This window comes from Monodon monoceros, unplaced genomic scaffold (genome assembly GCF_005190385.1).
Source record: "Monodon monoceros isolate NGI ecotype Baffin Bay Population unplaced genomic scaffold, NGI_Narwhal_1 Super_Scaffold_11, whole genome shotgun sequence".
In the NCBI taxonomy this organism is placed as follows: domain Eukaryota; kingdom Metazoa; phylum Chordata; class Mammalia; order Artiodactyla; family Monodontidae; genus Monodon; species Monodon monoceros.
The window spans coordinates 124,234,481-124,259,871 of record NW_021703767.1 but is presented as its reverse complement, the minus strand read 5'-3'; the positions used below and the strand labels follow the sequence as shown (position 1 = coordinate 124,259,871).

At 48.6% G+C, this 25,391-nt stretch overlaps 1 protein-coding gene across 9 annotated transcripts; it reads right to left on the bottom strand.

Annotated features, from left to right (window-relative positions):
• Positions 1-622: 622 nt before the first annotated feature.
• On the bottom strand, positions 623-25,391 carry NME9 (NME/NM23 family member 9). Of its 9 annotated transcripts, XM_029215295.1 has the most exons (15): positions 25,068-25,382; positions 24,894-24,927; positions 18,586-18,643; positions 13,683-13,786; positions 12,282-12,353; positions 10,189-10,305; positions 9,891-9,947; positions 9,280-9,324; positions 8,760-8,835; positions 5,862-5,944; positions 5,479-5,571; positions 4,396-4,550; positions 2,830-2,966; positions 818-940; positions 623-704 (listed from the first exon to the last, which is right to left on the bottom strand). In XM_029215295.1, exons 1-14 carry the CDS (start codon positions 25,103-25,105, stop codon positions 846-848), a joined length of 1,164 nt encoding a protein of 387 aa, XP_029071128.1. In that variant the 5' UTR covers positions 25,106-25,382; the 3' UTR covers positions 623-704; positions 818-845. The 9 variants fall into 9 exon arrangements, with proteins under 9 accessions (XP_029071128.1, XP_029071129.1, XP_029071127.1 ...); XM_029215296.1 differs by having other exon boundaries at positions 671-940; positions 25,329-25,391; XM_029215294.1 differs by having other exon boundaries at positions 671-940.

Below are 25,391 nucleotides of genomic sequence, written 5' to 3'. Positions count from 1 at the left end.
ATGAGAAGGAAATCTCGGCCATTTGCCTCGTGGTGTAGAACACAGCCTTTTCCTCAGTCAGAGAGGAAAGAGTATGCCTGGGCTCAGTGAATTTACAGATAAACCAAAGAGCAAACTGGTGAGAGAGTAGCTGGCATGTTACTATTCACAGGGGTAAAGCTAGTTACTGAAAACCTCCTGTGTCCCATGGAGGGACAGCTAAACCAGGCAGTAGTGAAAGGGGGCGCCACCACTAGGAGTGCTCAGGTTTTAAAATAAGGCTTTAGCCAAAATCAGAAACCAAAGAAATGGGGGAAGGGGGCATCAAGAAAATTAGATGAACCCTGGTTCCAAATGTAACCCCCAAGCATTGCTTTCTGAACATGCCCTGATTCGTGGAGAAGAATCTGGCATATTCCAGGACTACCCTTGTGGCCTGGGTGGGCAGCATGAACATTTAAAGCTGATTTATATCTACCCCCATGTCAGTAAGCCCTGAAGTGTCACATTCAATCTTGTTGGACTATTTTCAAGTCCGTTGTTACCAAGTTAAGCTCTAAAATTGTTTCATCCATAACGTAGATTTATTACTGGGAAACACTGTCTTCTGTAACTCAGTATCCCCTGAGATGACACTGTATCACGGCAGAGTTCAAGGACTGATGTCCATTTGTTTTCTAAGATCCCAGAGATGGCCAAAAAAAAGTACATGTTCCGTATTCGTACTGTTTAATAAGGCAGGAAAGTGGATACTGTTATTTTTATTCATGAACGATAACTAAACCAAAAAAGTATTGGTGCTCAAAAGAGGAAGTTTCGGTTCTGGAGGTTTCCTTACGTGCAGCAGATATGGGTGCACTGGCGCTTCACCTCACGGCCTCAGCCTGGTCGCAGGCCGCCTTGTCCACGTCCTCGGGGGAGCACAGCGCCTCACCGGCGCCCTCTCCTTCGGCCTCGAGGCCTGTGGGACAACAGGCATGCTGTAGGACTTCTTACAGCAGCCCTGTCCCCAAACTGTCCACAAAGGAACAGCGGAAAGGGGAAATCTAAGTACATCACAGACGGTGAAGTTAGGGGTCAGGGTGGACGGAGCAGCAGAGAGAGGTCCTAATATGTGTGTTAGGGACTCGGAAAAAATTAGGAGAGCAGGTGACATTGGTTGAGCCCTTGATGTGTGTCAGGCCCCAGGCTAAGAGCGTCACCGTGCTTTGTCTCCTTTCATCTTCACAAGAGCCCTCTGAGGAGGAGGAGGATTATGGGGCTATAATGGGCCTCTCATTAGCTCCATTTCACAAATGAGGAAACGGAGGTCCAAAAAGGGAAGTAACTTTCCCGAGGCTATTCTGCTAATAGATAGTGGAGCCAGGATTCAAACCCAGGATCCTGTCTCCAGGGCCCAGAAGAAGTGCTGGGTACGTGGAAAGCACACTCTGCCCCTGACAACTGAAAAGACACAACATACATGTCAGACAAAGGGGCAGAAGAGCACACCCCAACGAGGCGGTGCACTTACTCCCAGGTGCGGTCTAGGCTCAGACCCTTCTGGAACTGTTCCCTTTGTTCATCATCACCTGAGGCCAAAAAGTCAGGCTCACGATCTCCCAACACTCTCCCCAATGGCCCCCCATGAGTGGTGCCCAGCCAGTTCGCTCTCCTCCTTTCCCAGAGTCATGCCTACTTGTTTCCAGTCACCCCCCAAAAGGATGAAGGTGTCACATGACCCTGAACACATAAGGAAACACGTCGTGGGCTCTCCCTGAGGGCAGGCCCCCAAAGGAAAGCTGGTCCTCGCAGTAACACACCAGAGTGAGAGTTCTTCCCACAGAGGATGGCTTTGGAGAACCACCGCCCGCACTTAGATGTTCAGACTTGGGTCTCTGGTCCACATAGAGCCACACTTCCCAGGATTTCTCAGCTCCCTAAACTCCATCACACTCCCAGCTTGTCCCTCAGTTGGCAGCAGGCAGCACCAGGATTAAACGAGGGCCAGCAGGGGTCAGCTCCCACCCTTCCTTTCCTCGCCCTCAAACCACCTATTCTTGCTAGATTGGATTCAAATCTTGAAGAGACCATGACGAACATTTCAAACATTTAGGTAAACCGACTGGTTAAAACCCAAACATTTAGGCACACGGAGGTTATTACCGTTTCAGATCTGCAGGCAGACTTCTCCCAAGAATGCCCCCTCTCACATCCTTTGCTTTTCCCAGGATGTTCACCCCCTGGCCCCTTCCACCTCACTTCAGGCTCAACCCAGAGACGTGCAACACGGTGACAGGAGCAGCACAGGCCGTGTCTGGTTCTTCCACTCGTGGAGTGGGGTGAGTCACGTGCACTCCGAGCCCTGTGGGTCTCTCACCCAGATGTGGAGGTGGGGATGACCCAGCATGCTTTTCCCAAAATGTGGGCTCTGAGGGGTATGAGAGCCATCGCAGCGATGGGCAGAGGGCCCTTCTGTGAAACTCTCTGCTTCTCGGCGACCCCACCAAGGGCTTGATGGGGCACGTGGAGCACAGAGAAAGTGAGGGAATGACATCTGGCCTCTGCCATGGAAGTGGGCTTCCAGAAAGTTACATTTTCCGGGTGGTTTCCACAGGAGAATGCAAAGTAACTTTGTAACGAGAGTTTGACTTCAAAGTAAAAATGCAGCCAAAAATGTAATGAAAAAGCAAAACTGTTACTCTGAAAACACAATAGAGCAGAACTGCCGCTAAAGTTATGTAATGGGCCCTGTTTCCCCAGCAGGCCCTTATTAGACGGAGGACTTGGTTACCACATAGTTACTGTCAGTACCCGCCCCCCCTCCCCGCTGCAGATTTAATACAGACCAGATCTGCCTGGATGACTTACCCAGAGGGGCTTCCGGAACCTGGTCTGAAAACTTAAAACTGGGGAAGAGCAGTGCCAGTTCCCGGCGGGCATCTTCCGAGTCCCGGCTTCCATGGACTGCATTAAAGGGCATTTCTGTGCCATACTGAGCCCGGAGACTGGGAGCATGCAAAACGTACAAGAAACGATTGTCTCATTTGAAAAGAAATGTTTTGCTCTCTGGCAACATGGCCACCAGCTACCAATCAGCAGCTGGCATTTCTGTGACATGGCTTTCTCTGCTGGAAACGCCAGGAACAGCAGCAGGGATGATAGTAGCCGCGGTGTTCTGGGCACGTTGCCAGTGCTTAACATACCTGATCTCATTTCATTTGTGCGGCAACCGTGTGAGGGAGACTCTGTCATGATCCCCAGTTTAAATATGCATGAGTTATGGTGTGAGCCCAGGAGCTGCTAGTTTATTGCTGTTACTACGGGGGCTAGGCTAGCACCCTGCCGAGGGCTTGGTACAGGTTGGCATAGTTAATCCCCCAAGGTCCCCTAAGATAATATTGCTAGGACTTCCCATATGTCAAACAATGTTCTAACTTCTCTCTCTCTCTTTCTCTTTCTGTCTCTCTTCATCTGAGGCAGGTCCTATCCTATTATAGTTCCCATTTTCCAGATGAGGAAATTAAGGCAGAGGGATTAAAGCATGGATGACCCAGGGTCACACAGTTAGTAAGAGGAAGAAAAGAGATTCTAAGGTCGGTGCTCTGAACCACAACACGGTACAGCCTCCCCCGACAGGTGCTCATATCCCCCTTTTATAGATGAGAGAACTGAGGCTCAGAAAACTTAAGATCTGAACCCTGGGCTGTCTTTCATCAGCCCAGGCTGCCTCATATATGAATGTTCCCGGCCCCCTACAACTGTTATGTCACAGTAAAAACTGCAGTTACTTAGTCTCTTGCTAATTTCTTTCCTGTTGGTGAGGCCTCTCTCAGCTTCAAAGGCAAGACACAGTGGATTTGGCATTGGTGGTGCCAGGCTAAATATTCACACAGGGCCAGGGAGCAGACCAAGGCAGCCTAGTGCTGTGTGCAGAACAGAGCGCTCAGACTCTAGCGGGCCTCAGGACACCTTGGGTAGGGAGTAGGGGATGGGGGTTGAGGAGGTGAGTCTACACTGCACATTCCTAGGCCTCACCCAGAGTCTCTGACTTGGTAGACCTGGGTGGGGCCCTGGAATCTGTATTTCCTGGGTGAGAGTTGCAGGTGGCTCTGGGACCACACGACGGGACCCTTTGGCTGCAGAGAGAAGAACAGTGAGGACCCAGCTGCAGCCTTCAGAAGAGGGAAAGAGGCAGCAAGGAGGCACCCAGTGAAGAGCTGGGGACTGGATCAGAGGGAGAGGATGTCAGGGTCTCCTCAAATACATAACAGGGAGGTCAGGGACTCCCCTAATGTATGACAAAGAGGGAGCTTCATGGCCATCGGAGAGCCTTCTGTGTTACCCATGGTTCTGGGCTGAACCTCGAGCAGGGCTCTCAGCTTCCTTGGATGCAGGTTCTGAGATGGATGCGAGGACCACAGCTGGTGACATCACCTGCCAGGCTGCTCCCTCCTTGCCACATCGGGGTCACAGGGTCCCATGAGGGTTTGCCAGGCGGTGACCACATCCTCGGTGCCCTCAGTCCTGGTGAGGTTGAGGAGGTGGCTTGGTCCACTGCACATGTGATGTACCAGCTTCTCAAATGCCTCCTGGCACAAGGAGGGAAGACAGTGAGCCGGGGCAGGGGCCCCAGGGCCTGCAGAGGGCCGGCGGGCCCATCCCACACACAGGATGGGAGAGCGTCAGTGAACAGCCTTGCCACCGGCCTGCATGACGCGGAGGGCCCCGGGGAGGCGGGGGGCCTAACCACACCAAGATAGAAGTTAAAGGCGGGAAGATGAGGCTTTGAGTTGACTCCCTTGGGGTTGAACATGAGATAATAAGTTAGGTGGGAGCATTTAGAAGACCACAAATATGGAAATCATGTGGGTGCTGGATAACCAGGGGATGCGGTTGAGACTGTGCAACCCTTCCCCCTTCTTCAAGTAGCAGTACTCAGGCTTCCTTTGGGGAGAAACTCTTCCCCATTTCACTTGGTCCTAGGCCAGCTGACAACCACAATGCCTATCCACCCCTCCACATACACACCCCCTCACCTGAGAGGTGGAGCCCAGGCTCGCTCACCGATACCCTCCCTCCCAAGTGGGTGAGTCACAAGCAGAAGCAGATGGAAAGTGGTTGGGTCTGAGTCCCCCAACAGCAGAACCCGAAGTGACTGTCCGTGAGGTTTCGCTCCCAAGGGCCCTACCCCGCCTTGGTTCTTCTTCTCCCCACACCTTCTTATGCAACTCCTTCAACTCTCTTCAGTTCTGGGAGTCGTGGAGTGTCCCTCCGATAAATTCCTTATTTCATCCCTTAAGTTGGAGTCAGACTCTCATCCTTGCTACCAAAGAATGTCTCCCTGATGCAGCCCGTAATTATGATTTGGAGACCAAGTTCATGGCTCACTTGCTGTTCATATTCTTGCTGTTCATAATACTCTATTTTCTCCCAAACTAATCGCAATCTATAAACACAATGTTGGAGAAAGAGAAAGAAATGAGAGTGTTTTGGATAAGTGGAAGCAGAGAAGCTGACCTCTCCAGCTCTGTGTTGGTAGAAAAGTCGCATTTCTGCTTCTCTCATGTCTCTCTCTTCATTTGTTAAAATGTCAAACCCAGCTTCCTGGATCTGTAGGAGATATATATATATATATATATTCTAAAAGGGTAAAGCAAGCCCAAATTCACATTTCAATGTGTTGAGAGTAAAAGATGATGGAAAAGGCAACATTAAAAGCAGTGGAGACCCTCATCCTCCAATTCGATTTACAAATTGTAAGTTACTTAAATGGAATTTTAATTAAAACTCCTTAGAAGCCTTCTTTCCCCCCGAGGACCCTGCTACACAATGCTCCACCCCTGTTTTTCCACCAGAGGAGACATGAGGATAGTCTGTAAGGTAAGCGTTGTCTCTCTCACCTTCGTGATAATCTCATCCGTCTTCCCATGGACCACCGCATCTGGTTTAATGACTGCCAAGGTGCAGGCCTTCTCTGATGACACTGCAACAAGCTGGCGATGGTGCTGTCAGACGCTGGGCTCTCGGGAGCCCCTCCGCAGGGATGTGCAGCCCCGCACACAGCCCCCGGCTTCCCTCCCCTGGCCTCTTGGCTGTGCTTGTGCAGACCTAGACTCTAGTGGATGCAGGGGTCTGGCTCCAGATCCCAACCTTAGCCTGGCTGCAAGGGACAGAGACATGCAAGGGACATGAACCTGGGAGGGAGGGCGTGGGGAGGGAGGAGAGGATGGGAGATGGGGGAGGAGGTCAAAGACAACTCAGGAACAAAAACCAGAAACAACCAAAAGAGTCGGCTCTTGTCCCTTCCTGTCTGTCACCCTGTCGTGATTCTTGACCTCTAACTGCTGCCGACCGTGTTCTCCTCTCCGTGTGCCTTTTTGCCTTTCCCGGCGTGTGGTCAGTAGTGGCTGCCCCAGGCCCCGAGTTGGCATGACTGGTCAGGGCCAGCACATTCTACCAAACTGCGCCTTCAGTATCCTCTGTCTCTGGTCACACTCTCCTGAGAATTGGCCAGCTCATTGCTTGGAGCCCAGGCACCAGTCATAGATCACCGGCCAGTCTACTGGTGGGCCGTGTCCATAGGTCCAAGCAGCTGTGGGGCTGAGGAAGGTGCCGCGTGGCCACCGTCCACCGCTCAGGCCCGCAGACGCCGTGGGGAGCCCTGTGTCTGGGCACAGACCCATCCCTGTCAGACTCCCGTTTGTATGGACTTGGCCTTGGTGAGCTACCTACACTCTCCACAGACTCTATATCCCCCCACGGCCTATTTTCTCTTTTCAACTTCTATATCAGTTGTGTTGTAACATGACAGTATCTGCACCTGAGGAGGGCCTCCTACTTTGAAAAATCTAAAAAATGTGGACTGCAAAGGTGTGAATCATTTTAAGCAAGCCAATTGATTCATTATTCCGTGAGCACTATTTCTAACATCCTGGGAACACTTGGACTTTAAGGGAATCTTACAATAAATCCCCTTATAAATTGACCGATTCATGAGACCGCCTAGAGGTATAGGGTGAGAAGAGAAGAGACCAGGGCTGGGGCCCTGAGAACTCCAGCCTAAAAAGGGAGCAAAAGAAAAGAAGCCAAGGAAGGGGAGGTGGCGGAGAGGCCAGAGAAAACAAGAAGGAAAACGAGAAAGGTCTCGACATCTCAGACACCAGAGGAGAAGAGGGCTTTGAGTAGGAAGACGTTGGGGACGTCGGCCAAGCCCACAGAAGGATGCCATAGGCTATGACGGGAAACCGCCCGCTGGATTTGGCACCAAGAAGGTCACTGGAGCCTTGGGGAGCGGCAAGGGGGCAGGGGCGGAGGAGAGGGTGGCCCAAGGAGTGTGGACCACGTTCAGGAAGCTAGGCTCGGGGGAGAGGAAGGCGAAGGGCAAGGGTAGGCTTTGGGTAGTTTTCTAGGTGGAGAGACCTGATTTGGGAGAAAATAATGGGGAAGGGAAAAAAGAGGTCATCCCAGAAAGAGACAACAAACGTTTCCTGCAGAAGCCAAGTCGCTGATTTCCTTTTCACACTTGGTTTCTTGCTCTCCTAAACTGTGCCTCTTCCCTTGTTAGGATCCAAATCAGAAAGTCCTCGTCATCCACACGTGAATAAGCAGCTTTTCTATTTCAGGGAGTAATCAGAACGTCCTTCTCTCTCCAGCTCGGTTCTTGAGCTGCATCCTGGTCTCCCCTGGTGCCTCAGGGACCGTCAGGAGGCACCTTGCCAACAACAGCCTCTCTAACCTCCGGCTTCTCTTCCCACTGTCAGGTCAAGGCGTTCTTCTCATATTAAAGGTTCAGGAAGAACAGCAGTGCTCAGGAGTGTAAAATCCATGAGTTAATACTTGGGGCATAAGTGGAAGAGGGTGCAGGGCTGTGGGGAGGGAAGGGGTTCAGTACAGCTGACTTTCTGACACTTCAGAAAAAAGGCGAAAGAAGCTCAAACTCTTTAGTTCAGATAAGGGCTAAGGGAACACCAGCATCATTACTTTACCTTATTAGCGTCACTCCCTCCATCTTACTAAGGGAGCCTTTCCTGATGCCCAGAAATTGCCATGAAACTCACAGCTGTTATAACTGAACATGATCAGAAAGCTGGGAAATGTACCCAAGATGCCATTAAAGGGCAGGAGGGACACAACACAGTATGTTTGAAGTCAGGTGATTGGAGACAAAATATTTTATGGGTTATCTTCCCAGAGTTCAGATCGCTCAATAAACTGATTACTCATATATTTTATAAAGACACATCAGGGACTTCCCTGGTGGTCCAGTGGTTGAGACTCCGTGCTTCCAGCAGAGGGGGCGCAGGTTCGATCCATGGCAGGGGAACTGAGGTCCCACATGACGTGCAATGAGGCCAAAAAAAATTAAAAAATAAAAAACACACATCAGGGCTTCCTTGGTGGCGCAGTGGTTAAGAATCCGCCTGCCAATGAAGGGGACACGGGTTCGAGCCCTGGTCCGGGAAGATCCCACATGCCGTGGAGCAACTAAGCTTGTGCACCACAACTACTGAGCCTGAGCTCTAGAGCCTGCGAGCCACAACTACTGAGCCCACGTGCCACAACTACTGAAGCCCGCGTGCCTAGAACCCGTGCTCCACAACAAGAGAAGCCACCGCAATGAGAAGCCCGCACACCACAACGGAGAGTAGCCCCTGCTCGCCGCAACTAGAGAAAGCCCGCGCCCAGCAACAAAGACCCAACACAGCCAAAAATAAATTAATTAAAACAAAACAAAACACACCCACATCAAAGCCGAGTCTGCTCTGCCTTCTTGCCATGCTTGTTGGTTCTGTACTCACCCGCATCCTCATCGTCACCATCTTCCTTCTCGTGGGAAAAGCATTCATCTTCATCAGAAAGAGCCTCATCTTCAATCTAGCACAAATTGGTCATGGACAGTAGGTAGTTAGCTAATTAAAACTCCACAAAGACCTTCAAAAACCAGCAGAAGCCAAATAGGTAAAGGTCCTAAACGCAGAGCAGAAGAAGAGGGTCGAGATTATCAGCCTTGGGGCTTCCCTGCTGGCGCAGTGGTTGGGAGTCCGCCTGCCGATGCTGGGGACACGGGTTCGTGTCCCGGTCCGGGAATATCCCACATGCTGCGGAGCGGCTGGGCCCGTGAGCCATGGCCGCTGAGCCTGCGTGTCCGGAGCCTGTGGTCCGCAACGGGAGAGGCCACAACAGTGAGAGGCCCACGTACCGCAAAAATATATATATATATATTATCAGCCTTGGAAACTTTTCAGGAACCTTTTGAGTAGTTGGGTGGTAGGGAGTGGGGGAGGGAGAGTGATTGAGGACCAGGAAATCCATGCTGACCTTAAGGTTTAGAGTCTGCCTGTTTCCACGAGCATCAGGTAGAAACTAAGGAAAAAGAAAGATGAAATAGAGAGTTGTCAAGAAGACAGAGTAAGAATTGAAATGCAAGTAAATAGTAAGCAACTGGCTACACAGTGCAGGTAGTACAGAGAGAGAGATCATTTATCTGTGGAGCAGGTACAAGCGTCTGTGATTTTCTTTCTTGGGGAAAAATTGCCACTTTTCTGGGGAACAAATGGGATTTGATTCCAATCCATTCTATGAAAACAGGGCTTTGCTCTTTGGAACTGAATGTGAAAACGTGAACAGTGAACGCGGAAAAACGTCAAGGCTCCTTTGGCAGCTGCTCGGGGCACCAGGAGATACTTCTTTCTACCTAAGGTGTGTCGGTTTTCAAAGGCTGCCAATTTTTTGTGAAAAACTTGCAGTCCACGTTGTCCTGGAAGTAATTTACCAAAATCACAAGCTGTGCTGATCTTGTTTCTTAAGGTAATGACCCCTTTCTAGTTAAAGAAATGAACCCTCTGGGATCACAAGTCAAACTCAGGAATGAGAAGGGAGGGCAGGTCACCAGGAGAGATTTCCCCCTGAGGCTGACTCCTTGTACCCACTACTGGATTCGGAACTTCATGTCCATTTCTGAATTCGTTGTCAGCGTTCCAGAAACCCTGTTAAGAGATGCAGTGGGGATGAAAGGGAAATGGATAAAAGACGTTAAAGTGTTCTGGATGAAGGGGACGACTTCAAAGAAGATTTCCTAGTGGGACTTGCACCCTCCCCTGAGCCCTCAGAGGCCCCCAGCCAGCATGGGCATGTAATGCAGCTTTCCAAGGACAGTGAAGACATTGGCGGGGCAGGGGAGGCACCTGCTGGCCTGGCCTGGGAGACACTCGTGGGCTGGCCGCTTACCACTCTCCGCTCTCTGCCTTCGGCCAGCACAATCTTTTCAGCCTGCAGCTGCTCTCGGATGGTTTTCTGCAGCAGTGGGGCATTTGCTCCTCTAACCAATGCCACCAGCTCCCCTCCCTAGAATACAGCACAGATGTCCTGCTCAGACCACACGATGGGCAACCTCCTTCAAGAGACATGAGGTTCCAAGGGCTTTGTTTACAAGCGTGCCCAAGGTCAAGGTCTGTGGACCCCAGGCCCACAGCCTCCATCCACTTCTCTGCCCCCTACCCCAGGCCCCTCCCTTCAAAACTTCCTTCAGGACAGCGGGGAGTTAGGTGGGGGAGGACCAGGGCGCACTGGGTTGTGAGTGACTAAGTGTGGCCCCTCCTTGACTCCTTCACCCAACAAGTATCAGCTGAGCACTTACTATGCCAACACCAAGACAGACACAGAGAACAGAAACACTAAACGTGAAATGACATAGCTGCCACCCTCAGTGAGTGGGGTGTCAAGTGGGGAGAGAGTGGTCGTGTCAGAGAAACAGTTGCAATAGAATAAGAACATTGCTTTCATGGGGTACTTGGGATTTGGGGCAAGAATTGATCCCCAGCTCCATCTGGGGTGGTCAGGGAAGACCTCACAGTGGAGGTGGTGTTCCCGGTGAACCCGAGTTCACCGCCTTCGCTTTTTCAGAAGTCTCCCTGCCCGTCACTCATGGAAGTTCACGTGCACGGGGTCCTCCTTCTGTTTCCATCCCGCCCTCAGAGGACGGCCGCTGTGTGACTGTGCTGAGCTGCTGCACACTCCCACACGGCCAGTTATGATTTATGCTTTAATCCCGCACGCTCCGGGCTCGAGCAAGGAGACCACTGCAGTAAGGATCCCATTTCTGCAACTGAGCTCTGATGCCAGTTTGGCGGAGGGCACTTTCATCTCAGTGCTTCCCACCCCTGCTCCCTCCCCCACCAGGTTTCTTCGTAAAACCTCAGTCTCCCTCGAGAAAGCCGAAGCTCAAATAATGTTTCACCATAAGCTTCCAACTTGTAATACTTGCAGTGCCAAGGGCAGGAGCCCAAAGTTTTCCAAACTAAACAACTCTGGCCCCGGTTGGCAGATCCCAGTTTCCCTGACTGTGCTATGAGGGGCTGGACCGGGTCAGGAGGAGAATATCAATCCACTGTCTTCAGGGCCTGGCAGGTGACCTAAAACCAGGAAGCCAGGTGTGAGACAGCGGGGGGCCCTCAGGGGCCTGGAGCCCCGCGTGGATGTCACAGCCGAAGGCAGCCAGATGACGTTTCAAATGTTGAACCACTGGCCGTCATCAATCACCCCTCTCATTTCTGACTTTGTATCAACATATCTTCACATTTTACAATGAAACGAAGGTGAATACAAAGCTTGTCTACCCCACGAGGGAGCGTTCATGTTTGCTGAAAAGTCCCCTCTGCGGAGGTCTCCAAACTCTGCACTGAGAGCGAGACCTCAGTCAAGAGGTTCACTAGGGACTTCCCTGGTGGCACAATGGTTAAGAATCCACTTGCCAATGCAGGGGACACAGGTTCGATCCCTAGTCCCGGGAAGATCCCACATGCCACGGAGCAGCTAAGCCTGTGCGCCACAACTACTGAGCCCACGTGCCACGACTACGGAGCCCACGTGCCACAACTACTGAAGCCCGAGTGCCTAGAGCCCGTGCTCTACAACAAGAGAAGCCACTGCAGTGAGAAGCCCGCGCAGCGCAATGAAGAGTAGTCCCTGCTCGCCGCAACTAGAGAAAGCCTGTGCGCAGCAACAAAGACCCAACGCAGCCAAAAACAAACAAACAAATAAAATAAGAGGTTCACGAACCAGAAAGAGCACAGGCCTCTGAGTGAGTCCTGCTCTGTCCCGGGTACTGCCCTCATGAAGGCCCCAAGCCCAGAATGACTGCCCAGAGCTCCGCCCATGAGCAATGCCATGATTAAGGGCATCTGTCCTCGGCCAAAATAATAGAGTCAGGGAGGAAACAGCATTCACTCGCTGGGAGCAGTGTGGCCTCTTGGTGAGAGGCGTCCATCTGAACCCTTGTGATGTGCAGCCGTGGAACAGTTCTGGACTGAAAATGTACTTACTGCATAAAACAGAAAGGTCGGCTCGCACCTCCCTCTGTATTTTTCGAGGACATCAAGACAGTCTGCCTCTGCCTAAAGGAAACAGGCTGTCAGCAGGGCGGGTGCAGGGACAGGATGGCAGGAGAACCGTGCGGGACACACACACCACACCCCCCATACAGAGCACATACACATCCATATTGCATGCACACCACACACACACACACACACACACCAAATGCACATACTCCTCATCCCCCACATACCACACACTGCATACATACCACACACACATATACATACCACATATATATACCACACACACATATACATACCACACACATATACACACCATGCACATATACATAACATATACATATCACACACATATACATACCACACACATATACATAACATATACGTACCACACACACATATACATACCACACACACATACTACCAGCACATACATCCTGCTACACATGCACGCGCATACGTTACGCAAAATATACACACATCACACACACATATCACATCCTCCCACACACCACATACACACACACCACACACGTGCACGCACGTACATCACACAGTGACTGCCCTCCCCAGCTGGAGCCCTGGCTTGCTCTCTCTCACGCTCCTTCTTCTAATGCCTTTCATCAGAATCTTAACAACGGTCAACATACTGGTAAAAAGTGTTGCCAGTGTAGTTTTCTGAGGAATAAAATAAGGAGGATGTGACAGTTTGTCCTGCTCCGGATCAAGGGAGCTCCACCACTAACATTCTACATCTGCCCTGAGTGGCAACAACAGAGGAAGGTCCTCAGCTCACCTCCGGGTCTGATAAAGCTCCCCATCCAGACCCCTCCTCCGCTCACTCCACAGAAGCCTCACAACCCACTCCCACGGGAGGAGTGCAAGCCCTGGGAGCCCAGCTTCTCAAGAGTTAACGTAAGGGAGAGTCTCGCTTGTGTTCACCGTCTCTGAGCCTCAACCCATGCAGCTCATCCAGTGTCTCTTGCATGCTTCTCTGGAAGTGATTCCCATTTCCATACACTGACCTGAGTAAACTTTACCTGAGTAAAGTTCCCCTTTAAGGAGCAAGGATAGAAATCTTAAACCCTGTGCTCTGGAAGTGAAACTTCAGGGTTCACAGTGGACACGAGCCAAGAGGGAGTGTTGGCCTTAAAGTGGCCGCACGCCTTCCCGGCTCTGGCATCAGGGGCAGCTGAGCCCACAGGGACTGTCGAGAGGCAGGGTCGGGGGGAGGCTTCCTCCCTAGAGAAACTGGTATCAGCAAAACAATCCACAACGGATGCCTTGTCAATTATCTGAAAAAGGCCCCTCAAACTTCCTGTTCCTGTTTTAAATTTTTTAAGTTTTTTACAAGTTGTGTGATACTGTGCTGAGAGAGGACCTTACTAATGCAAAATGCAGAAGGTCCAGGCCGACCTCGATCCTCATCTTCTGGAAGAGGCTCACCACGGGCTTGCAGGGGCCGCACCAGCCTTGGTAGACGTCGACAACTGCGTGGAACCAAGAAGCAGGAGCGCTCAGCAGGTACCAGCGCCCCGCACGTCAGGCAAAATTGATACCTGCACATTCCAACCCCCTCCGATGGACATCTATTTGCAGGGATATTTATTTCGTGGTTAAAGGGATTTATTATCCCAGCAGAGTATGAGCGAGTGTGGCAACACAGCTTTCCTTCATGAACTCAGTGTTCCGAATTCTAAACACAATGAAGTGAGTGTGGTGGAAAATCACTTACTTAACATGGATCCTTTGCCTTAAGGGACTTTCAGCTACATTCAGGGTCAGGCCTAGCACAGAGAAGCCCTCAGTACATATTTGAAATAGACTGAAACTATCTCTTCTAAAAGGAAGAGGTCACTGTAGGTGACCTATCAGGATGCAACCAACTCTTAGCTACTTTGGTAATAAACATAGCATTAACCTTTCCTCCTGATGCATTGGAAGCCACTTGCTTTGGGTAAAGGAGAGTTTTATCTTTAAAACTTCACTTTATCAAATCAACATTATTCTCCTGGAAAGTGAACCTGAGAGAGACCTAGGTGGAAACTGGGGTGCATTTTTCTGCTTTGGTCCCAGTCTCTGGAGTGTGGTGGGACTGGGTGTGAAGGACCCTCCTGTCTGATTGCACTAGACCCCGAGGCCTGTAAGAAGCTAAGCAGCGAAGCCAACTCATGTGCACCGGATATGCACCAGACCTGCCCAGCCCAGTCAGACGCAGCAAGTAAGTGCTAGATGGCGATGGACCGGTGGTCACATTTTAAGGAAGGATGTCTTCCTAAAGACCTCAGCACTCAGAGCTCATGTCTGATCCACACAGGGGGTGTTTCTGTTCTGCAGTTAGAGTGCATCCTCATGGGGTCAGAGTGTGGACACTGCTTATAAACTACCAGCCCTGCCAGTTTTAATAGCATGCAATTTGCGATTTTACTCTCTGAAGGTTCACATTTCAAAATTTTCACATCACATGAGAACTGTTAATAAACCATGATATAAATTACCTTTTTTTTTTTTTTTTTTGGCCATGTCACACGGCTTGCGGGATCTTAGTTCCCCGATCAGAAATTGAACCCAGGTCCTCAGCAGTGAAAGATCAGAGTCCTAACCACTGTACCACCAGGGAATTCCCTAAATTATCATTATTAAAATTAGCATAGACTCTGGCAGCACTGTCTTAACGCTGTACTGTAGGACTCAGGGGAGGAGGCTTCGCAGTGGAGAGGCGACTTGCATTGGGCATTGTGGAAATGCCAGGCTTGGACGGGCAGAGAGGGAGGCCATGGTGGGAAGCATGGTGGGGGAGTCCAGGGGCCGCTGCGGTTGGGTTGATCAGTGGTGGCAGAGATCACTGGAGGAGTGGGGAATGTGGGTTTGAGGAGTTCCATCCTGATTTACTAGGCAACGAGGGTTCACAGTAAGTTTTAGAAAGGAGAGAGAGTTAATATTTACTGAGCTATGAGAGAGCATCTGCACTTTGCTTTTCTCTCAAAAAATCCAGCAAGATAGGTATCATTATCCTACCATAGAAATGAGGAATGAAATAACCAACCCAAGGTAAAAAAATAAATAAATAAAAATTCTCAAGCAGTAGACCCGAGTTTTGGACCCAGGTTTGTCTGATGCCACAGCTCGTGCTCTTTCAATGACTCCAGGAAAGAAGATGCATGAATTCAACAGTATGGGTTAGTTCAGCCAAGCAACATAGTTTTGCAGAGAAAGTGAGAGCCAGGCTGGCTTTAAGAGGGACGAGGAAGCCAGACACAGGGGTGGCTGTGTTGAGGGAGGGGAGAAACGAAGGAATCCCTGAGACTTTAAAAATGTAGTGGAAAGACTGGGGGTGGCAGTCCTGTGGGTGTGAGAAGGACCACCTTTGAGCCCGGCAGAGAGAAAGCACTGGGTGGAGGCAGGGAGAGAGCATCTGGGGAGGGAGGAGAGTGAACTAGATTCCAGACACATTGCATTTCCAGTACCGACCAGAGAGTCTAGGGCAAATAGCCCCAAAGTCAGCCAGACACCAGCAGAGGCCAGAGAGAAGGATCTGGTCCTCCTCAACATCCAGGCGGAGGATAAAGCTTCTTTGAGGCTCCTTTGAGGACAACAGCTTCACAGTTGAGGGATTTGGAGATTTCAATAGACCACAGGAATGGGAGAGAAAGGCATTTGGGTGACTCCAGGAAAAAATCCTTGAAGAATTAGAGGACCCTGTATCCAGGCCCACCAAAGAGAACAGGTTCAAGCCCCAGCAGGAAAAAATTGGGACCCAATTAGCTGCCAATCTCTATGCAGGGTTTGCATTGCTAGGTCAGCCTAGTCATTTGTACCAGCTTCCCATCTCCTCTTGCACTCCCTGGCTCTACGAGGAGTGGTGGTGACAAAGGCACACTTCCCACGATTGTGGGAGAGAGGTGGCTGCGGACGGGAGAGGAAGTTATGAAGAGATTGACTCTGAAAGGCAGGAAGCAGAAAGAGAAGCAAGGAAAGGAATGGCAGAGAAAATGAAAAGCGGGGTGTGTGTGTAAATCTGAATAGACTTTCGCATGTTTGAAGGCAGATGGAAGTGAGCCAGCAGAAGACCAGAGTTCCAAGATGGTGGCTGACCTTGGAAGCAAATCTCTGCTGGTTCTAGAAAGAGGGAGGAGCCTGAGTTCCTGGCGACTGCTTGATGAAGTGGGGCAGACGAGCCTCCGCTGCCTTAGGTCCACACAGTTCCCTCGTGTCATGCTTCGAGCAGGACTCGACAAAGTCCACGCTCAATAGATTAGGGTGCATGGAACGTGGCACGTCCTCCAAAAATGAGGAGCTGGTGGCTTTCTTACTGTTGTTAAAGAAATAGAAGTCATGGTGGTTTTGCCCTGGAGCCATGTTCCGGTTGCACACAAGGCACATGGACAACATAGTTAAGACCTGGCACCATCAACAAAGCCTTGTAATCCCTCAAGTAGTAGAGTGTGGCCAGACTCACACCCACATCCTGGATCAATGGAAACGCATTTATTAAGAACCCACTCGGCCCGGGCCTGGACACGTCTGCTCCTGATGGAAATGAAAAAGACAATGGCCCTGTGCTAGAGTCTGGGGGAAGGCATGGAATGCCTACCTTCACAGGGGCCACACCAGGTTGGGTGTGTGCTGGGGGTTGAGACAGAGACACCAGGCGGAAGTGACCGCACAGAGGTTCAGGAAAGATTTCATGCAAGGAGGCTGCTTTAGAACTGCCTGGGGATGAGAAAGGTTTCTACAGGTTGTAGAGGGGTCATGATATTTCAGGTAGTAGGAACAACATGGATACAAGTGAAGAAGTGGGGAAACTTGTGGCAAGTTCGGGATACAGGTTGGAGCCGAGGACAAACCTCAGGGGACAGTGGGTGAAGGGGCTGGAGGGATGGGGGAGGGGGGCTTGAGTGCTGAAGTCGTGGGTGCAGGGGCGGCGATGGAGAGAGATGAGAGCAGATACCAGCTGACCGAGCGTATTTATTTATAGAGAGAACTGAGCAGACACAGAAATGGAGCCCAGAGATCTCTAGAGGAAAAGAAGCAGAGAAAGGAAGAGCTGGGGAGCAGCTGTGCTGGGCAGCCTCTAAGATGCCGCCAGTGAGCCCTGCCTCCTGGGACTCAAGCCTTTGTGTGATCCTCTGCCTCCACCCAGGGCGAACAGAACAGGGCAAAAACAATGGGATGTTACTTTTTTTTTTTTTTTTTTGGCAGTACGCGGGCCTCTCACTGTTGCGGCCTCTCCCATTGCGGAGCACAGGCTCCGGATGCGCAGGCTCAGCGGCCATGGCTCACGGGCCCAGCCGCTCCGCGGCATGTGGGATCTTCCCGGACCGGGGCACGAACCCGTGTCCCCTGCATCGGCAGGCGGTCTCTCAACCACTGCGCCACCAGGGGTGTTACTTTTGAGATTAGGTTACAAAAAGGCTGGGACTTTCGTATCTCTCTCTCTTTTCCTCCCTCCCTGAGCCCTGCTTTGGGGGGAGAAAGAAGCTACCATGTTGTGAGCAGCCTTGTGGAGAAATTGCTGACAAGAAACTGATGTCTCTGGTAAACAGCTAGCAAGGACCTAGGTCCTGCCAATGGCCACAGGAATGGGCTTGGAAGTGACCTTCTAAGATCTGCCAAAGCCAAATGACTGAGCATGGAAGTAAATCTGACTCAGTTGAGCCTTGACATTCTCTGTGTGACTCTTTAGCTGCAGCCTTGTGAGAGACTCCAAGTCAAAGGCACCCAGCTAAGCAACCCCTGGATTCTGGATCCACAGAAACCGTGGGATAATACATGTTTCGTGTTATAAGGCACTACGTTTGGGGGTAAATTGTTGCTCAGCAATAGATAATTGATACAAGGATGACAGTGACAAGGAGGCCCAGTGACAGTGGCTTTGCTGTTTCCTAATGACTGTGCAGCCCCTGGTTCCACTTGCTTGGGTTGCCTGTCTCTCCTTCTAGCACTTGAGTTCTGAGAGATCCCGTATTCCTTTCAGTACCTTCCCCTTTTGTGCCTCAGGTAATTAGAAGAGGTTTCCGTTGCTTAACACCAAAAAAGCCCTGAGTATGGCTAACCATAATCTAAAAGAAGGGAACCCTGCTATCCGGCAGTACTGACTAGTTTCCTGAACTGAACTCACAGATGTTCAAGTCAGATATGTATTTAAACACAAAGAAATTACCTGGTTCTTTATTTATGAAACTCGAGGTTATAGGAAAATGATGCTCTTTGCAGTTTTCTCTTCATGGTTCAATATGTCATTTGGCAATTTTGAAAAGGATGGGTCTAAAAAATTATCTTAAATTACCAGTTAGTCCTTTGGAACTGAGCATTTCCTCCCAAAGTTCCTGGGTACTGATGTTGACCTAGCATCAAAGAGAAACAAACGCTGTATTACTGAGGGTGCCGATGGGGAGACAATTTTATGTATTCATTTGCTCCAGGTATCTACCTATTGTTCTCTCTCGCTCTTGTTCTCTCTCTCAATGAAATACTTTACAAATACAGCTCAAGTTGTCATCTTTCCCCAATCCTCTCTTCTCTTTTTTCTCTCCTCCTGCCTCCACCCCCAAGAATAACCACTATCCTAAGAAAATCTCATTTAAAAATTTTTTTAACTTGTTACTTGTCCAAAAACACTATATAAAATTGTTTCGTGTCCCTAAATATGCATAAATGGTACCATACTGAAGATATCCTTTTACAATTTGTGTTTTTACTCAACATTAAATTTTTTTAAATTAATTTATTTTTATTTTTGGCTGCATTGGGTCCTCGCCGCTGCGCACGGGCCCCCTCCAGCCACGGCGCGTGGGCTTCTCACTGCAGTGGCCTCTCCCGCCGCGGAGCACGGGCTCCAAGCGCGCGGGCCTCAGTAGCCGTGGCTCGCGGGCTCTAGAGCGCAGGCTCAGCAGTTGTGGTACACGGGCACAGCCGCTCCACGGCACGTGGGATCTCCCTGGACCAGGGCCCGAACCCGTGTCCCCAGCGTCGGCAGGCAGGTTCCCAACCACTGCGCCACCGGCGAAGCCCAACATTAAATTCTGACATTTATCTGTATCTATGTACAGAGAGATACTCTTTTTTTTTTGTCTTTTTATACGTTTTATCGAGATATAAATTATGTATAATGAGATACACAGAACTAAATTGCTACGAATCAATGAGTTTTGACAAATGCACACATCCAGGTAACCACACTCCTATCACAATACAGGACATTCCATCTCCCAGAAAGTTCCCTCCTTTCTCCTCCCGGTCACTCCGCAGTCCTCATCCCAGGGAAACACTCATCTGCTTTCCGTCATAATAAGTTCATTTTGGGCTTCCCTGGTGGCGCAGTGGTTGAGAGTCCGCCTGCCGATGCAGGGGACACGGGTTCGTGCCCCAGTCCGGGAAGATCCCACATGTCGCAGAGCGGCTGGGCCCGTGAGCCATGGCCGCTGAGCCTGGGCATCCGGAGCCTGTGCTCCGCAATGGGAGAGGCCACAGCCGTGAGAGGCCCGCGTACCGCAAAAAGGTCATTTTGCCTATTGTAGAACTTCATATAAGTGAGATAGTACAGCATGTCTCATTTTGCACTGGCCTCTTTGGCTCAGCATATTTGGGGGTTCACCTGTGTAGTTGTGTGTCAGTGGTTTGTTCATTTTTATTCCTGAGCATGTTCCATTGTATGACAACATCACAAACTGCTTGATAGAGAGTTTGGGGCTCTCATGAATAAAGACTTAGGAACATTCTTGTTAAATCTTTTTGTGTTTGTGTTCTCATTTGTCTTTGGTAGGTAAATACCTAGGAATTAAATTGCTGGGACATAGGTTAAGTAGATATTCAGTTTAATAGGAAACTGCCAGTGTTTTTCCTAAAGTGCTTGAACCATTTTAAACTTCTATCAGCAAAGTATAAGAGCTCTGGCTGCTCCACATTCTCACCAAAATTTAGCCACGCTAATGGTGATGTAGTGGTATCTCAATGTGGCTTTCATTTCTTTTCCCTGATGACTAATGGTATTGAGCACTATTTCATGGGCTTATCAGTCATTTGTATATCTTCTTTGAGAAGTGTCCATTGATCTGTCCATTTTCTTAAATTGGATTGTTGACCAATTTAAAGTATATTATTAGATTATATATACTTTTGGTGGGGGACAAGTTCTTGTCAGAAATATGCATTATAAAAAATTTCTCTCCAAGTTTGAGGTTGGCCTATTAATTTCCTGAACAGTTTTTGTTGAGCAGAAGTTTTTAATATTGATGAAGTCAAATGGATCAAATTTTAGTTTTATGGTTAAGGCTACTATGTCCTTCTTAGGAAACCTTTCCTCAAAGTCATAAAGATGCTCTCCTATTTTCTTCTGGAAGCTTTATAATTTAGGCTTTCACATTTAAGCCTGTGAGCCATGTGAAATTAATTTTTGTCTACGTTGTGAGGGAAGGATTGGGGTTAATGTTTTTTTCATGTGTAGGTATAGTTGTTTCTGCAAAAGTTGCTGAAAAAAATTTATTTCCCTATTAACTTCCTTTGTTGAAAACCAATTGATTGCATAAGTATGGGTTTATTTTGGACTCTATTCTGTTTTATTGACCTATTTATTCTTATGCCAGTACTATACTATTTTGATTACTGTAGCTTTATGATAAGTCTTGGAATCAGGCCGTGTAAGGCTTCCATATGTGTTTTTCTTTTTCAAGATTGTTTTGGCTATTCTAGCTCCTTTACATTTTCAGATACATTTCAAAACCAGCTTGTCAATTTCTGCAATTATTTTAATTGGGATTGCATTGAATCTATGGATCGATTTGGGATAAAACTGAAATCTTAACAAGACTGAGTCCTCCAGTACATGAACATAATGTTTCTTAACACTTATTAAATAGTCCTTAATTTTTCACAGCAACGTTTCATAGTTTTTGGTGTGTATGTTTTGCACATCTTTTGTTAAATATATCCCAACATCTACATCCTAAGTAATTAACAGCTGCGTTTATTGCCATTTCCTCACATTTTTGTCTTATCTACCTACAAAGTATTTTGGTTTATATCAGAAATGAGAATCAAAGAAATACATATTATAAATAGTACATTATTAATAGTGTACATTTTTGTATAATGTTTTTATTTGGAAATAATTTCAAACTTACAGAAAATTTGCAAGTACAGTGTAAATAACCTTTTCTTGAACTATTTGAAAGTAAATTACTAACCTGATTTCCTTTTATCCCCGAACACATTATTCAACATAACCACAGTACAATCATCAAAGTCAAGAAATAAACACTGATATATTATTACTGTCTAATCCCCAGACCCCATTTAAGTTTTACCAATCATCCCAATAATGTCCTGAATAGCAAAGGATCTAAACAGAATCATGTGCTGGATTTATTTGTCAAGTCTCTTTAGTCTGTCTTAGTCTGTAACAGTTCTTCAGCTGTTCTTTGATTTTCATGACCTTGATACTTGTGAAGACTACAGGAGGGTTATTTTGTAGAATGCCCCTCAGTTTGGGTGTGTTTGGTGTTTCCTCCTGATTAGAAGCAGGCTGTGCATCTTTGGATTGGTTGGAATGGTTGAATTGGTTAGAACTGATTGGATTAGTTGGAACTGATTGGGATTAGTTGACACTAGTTGGATTGGTTGGAATTAGTTGGATTGGTTTGAGCTGGTTGGATTAGTTGGACCTGGTTGGATTGTCTGGAATTAGTTGGATTGGTTAGAACTGGTTGGGATTGGTCGGAACTTGTTGGCTTGGTTGGAACTGGTTGGATTGGTTGGAATTGGTTGGATTAGTTGGAACTGGCTGGATTAGTTGGAATTGGTTGGATCGGAATTAGTTGGATCAGTTGGAACTGGTTGGATCAGTTGGATTGCTTGGAATTAGTTGGATTGGTTGGAACTGGTTGGATTAGTTGGAACTGGTTGGATTGGCTGGAATTAGTTGGATTGGTTAGAGCTGGTTGGAATTGGTCAGAACTGGTTGGATTAGCTGGAACTAGTTGGATTGGTTGGAGTGTCAGAATCAGAAGAATGTTCTCTCATTGCATCCTCTCAGGTGACACACACTGTTGACCTGCCCCCATACTGATGATGTTCACTTGGATCACTTGATTAAGGTGGTCTGTCAGACTTCTGCACTGTGAAATTATTCTCTTTCCCTTTGTAATTAATAAGGTTTTGTGGAGAGCTGCTTTGAAAAAATATAAATTAAAAGACCATGACAATTACCGCTCATTGTTAACACAGGTATGCTAAGGTGTTTGTCTCTTTAAAAGGGCCGGAAACATGTAACATCTGCAAATCCTCTATTAAAGATCCATCTTTCTAAATAATTCATGCTTCCATACATTTTTTGTTTCTATAAAAAAAAAAGAAAGAAAACACAGGAAAGTCTTCATGATGCCTTACATGCCGTAAGAGAGTTGGACTGGCGTCACCCTGAGCCCACAACTATAGTCCTAAGGAAAATGATAGAACTCAGGAGTCCTCGCCCTCTCTCTCATAACAGTCACTCTCAGAGGCTCAGCTGTCGGTCAGTGGCAACTCTCTGTGGTGCACCCCCATCATGGACTGAGCCACACCAGGGCCAGGACTGTGGACAGATGAAGAGCCTCACTCCTAGGAGCAGCACAGGAACAGAGAGGTATGGGAAATACCTGGACCTCAAGAAGTCCTACATGAGGTAGAGAATGAATGGCGAATGTGTGGCACCCACCTTTTGACCACACTGTCTCTTGATATCCTGCAATTCCTGTCTTAGTCACAGAAGGAGCCCTAAATAGTCTTACCCAGAGAGAGAACAGGGTTCCTGGGTTGGCAGACCCTAGAGCACTGCTTTCAAGGAGTTGACCTGGTAGACAGGCGACACTTACACAGATGCCTCAGTGCATAGCCACCCCGACCTCAGCAAATGGGAGCACTTCCTTTGAGGACCGCAGTGAACTCAGAGCTCTGGGGAATACGCGTGGAAAAAGAATTGGTGAAAAATGCTATTACTCTCAAAGGGGATATAAGGTATAGACACAAGAAAAGACAGTCGTATGGGGCAAAAATCTTAGAGCCACGACAGACAGCATTCAGACCAGCCTGGAAATGTCTAAAGGAGTCTCATCATAACAACTCTGCTGGTTATGTATTATCCGTCCTGTTTACATAAAGAGCATGGAGGCTCAGAGAGGTTGAGGAAATCATTCACAGCAATAAGTGGTAGGACCAGGTGCTTAGAATTGATTCACAGACAGAATACAGACAGAGGAAAAGTTTTATAACTCTAGAGTACTAGAATATCAATGCTGGAAGGCCCTTAGGTATAATTCACCAAACATCCTCATTCCACAGATGAGCAAGCTATAGCCCAGAGAGGTTACGTGATTTATCCAAAGTCCCAGAGCTGGCTAAGAGAAGAGGTAAGAACTACATCAAGTCTTCGACTTCCAGTCCGAAGATCTTCCCTTCCCCCCCCACCCCGCCCCCTGCACACTGTCCTCAGCCTGACATTGCTTTCTCCCTTTTAACAATCACTAGGCTTTTGAAATTCATATGTAAAGTGGTGGTGCCACAGAGAACAATAAAGGAGAAATCAGATGACTCAAGACCACTGCCGCTCTTCTCTCCAAGAAGTGCCTAGAGCCTGAGCACGTACCCTGATGGACTGAACTGACTATGAGACATTTTAAAGTGTGCTTTCAAAGGTATCCATATTATACATCATCCACATGATCTTATCTTATAAAGCCCTCCCTTCCACTGCCAGGACCCATGCCTGCATCACTTTAGAATCAACCACCACTTACTGTCCAGGACCAGGGAATAAAAGAACAGACCCTGGCTTATGGAGTCACTTATCACAGGCACAAACGAAGTAAGGCACTCTATAATGAAAGTGTAGCGCACAGAATATCAAAACATATTTCTTGAATAAGCGAATGATTTTACAGAGTAGTGGTGTGAGAACTGGGTCTGCAGAGAGGGCATAGTTACAGACACATGGCCAAACTTAAAAGAACCGATACCATATTCTCTCAGCAAGCCACAATTATACTTCAACAAAAAAAGATGTCAACGTCGAATTATATTGATTCATATTTTCTTGTTTTTTTAGTTTTACGTTAATTCACGTTTGAGTTTTATGGTTGCATAAGCACTATAAACATAAACAGCTTCCACCCAAGTTTATGTGTGTTTATATTTAAGCGCACAAAAAATTTGTCATCACTAGAGATCCAAGATAAGGTTTTCTTTTTCCCTTTAAGATGGAAGGTACAATATTCAAGTTTGAGAACGCTGTCTGTCACATACTACTGGCAAACAATATCTTTTTTTTTTTTTTGCGGTACGCGGGCCTCTCACTGTTGTGGCCTCTCCCGTTGCGGAGCACAGACTCCAGACGCGCAGGCTCAGCGGCCATGGCTCACGGGCCCAGCCGCTCCGGGGCATGCGGGATCTTCCCAGACCGGGGCAAGAACCCGTGTCCCCTGCATCGGCAGGTGGACTCTCAACCACTAGGCCACCAGGGAAGCCCACAATATCGTTTTTATACTCCACTTCCCGCTCCACACCATCCTCCTCGCCCCCCAACCCCAGTCAAGTGCTGGAAGGAAGCTCCTCTTTGAGGCTTACCTGCAGGGCCATTTCCTTCTTGCTCCCCATGGCACTGCAAAGAAGACAGAAGCTCTGTTACTGACAAAACGCTGCGCTGATCAGCAAGCCGAGACCCTCCCTCAGACAAAGCCCCCCCCCCGCCCCTTTAAGTTAGAGTGGCAGCAAATAAACGCAATGATGCAAAATGAACACCCCACGGGAGAAGCAGAGCTTGCGGCCCGCGGGCTCATGGCTCGCCGGAAGATTTTCTGCGGATTTGCGGAGCCCCTTTCCCGCCCCGGAGCTGGCCAAGGGGTACGCGCAGAGGCCAGAGTACGGGCTCCCGGGCCACGCAGCCCGTCAGGTATCCGAGCGCCTGCCGAGGAATTCGGATGGAAAAAGTCTACAGAACCCTGCTGTTCCAATTTATTCCTGGGAAACTGAGTCACTGCAAACAGATACACCGTCTTCGACCTGCAGCGAGAGTTTCCAACAAAATTTGCTGCGACACAGCCACGGTCGTCATGGCAACACAGC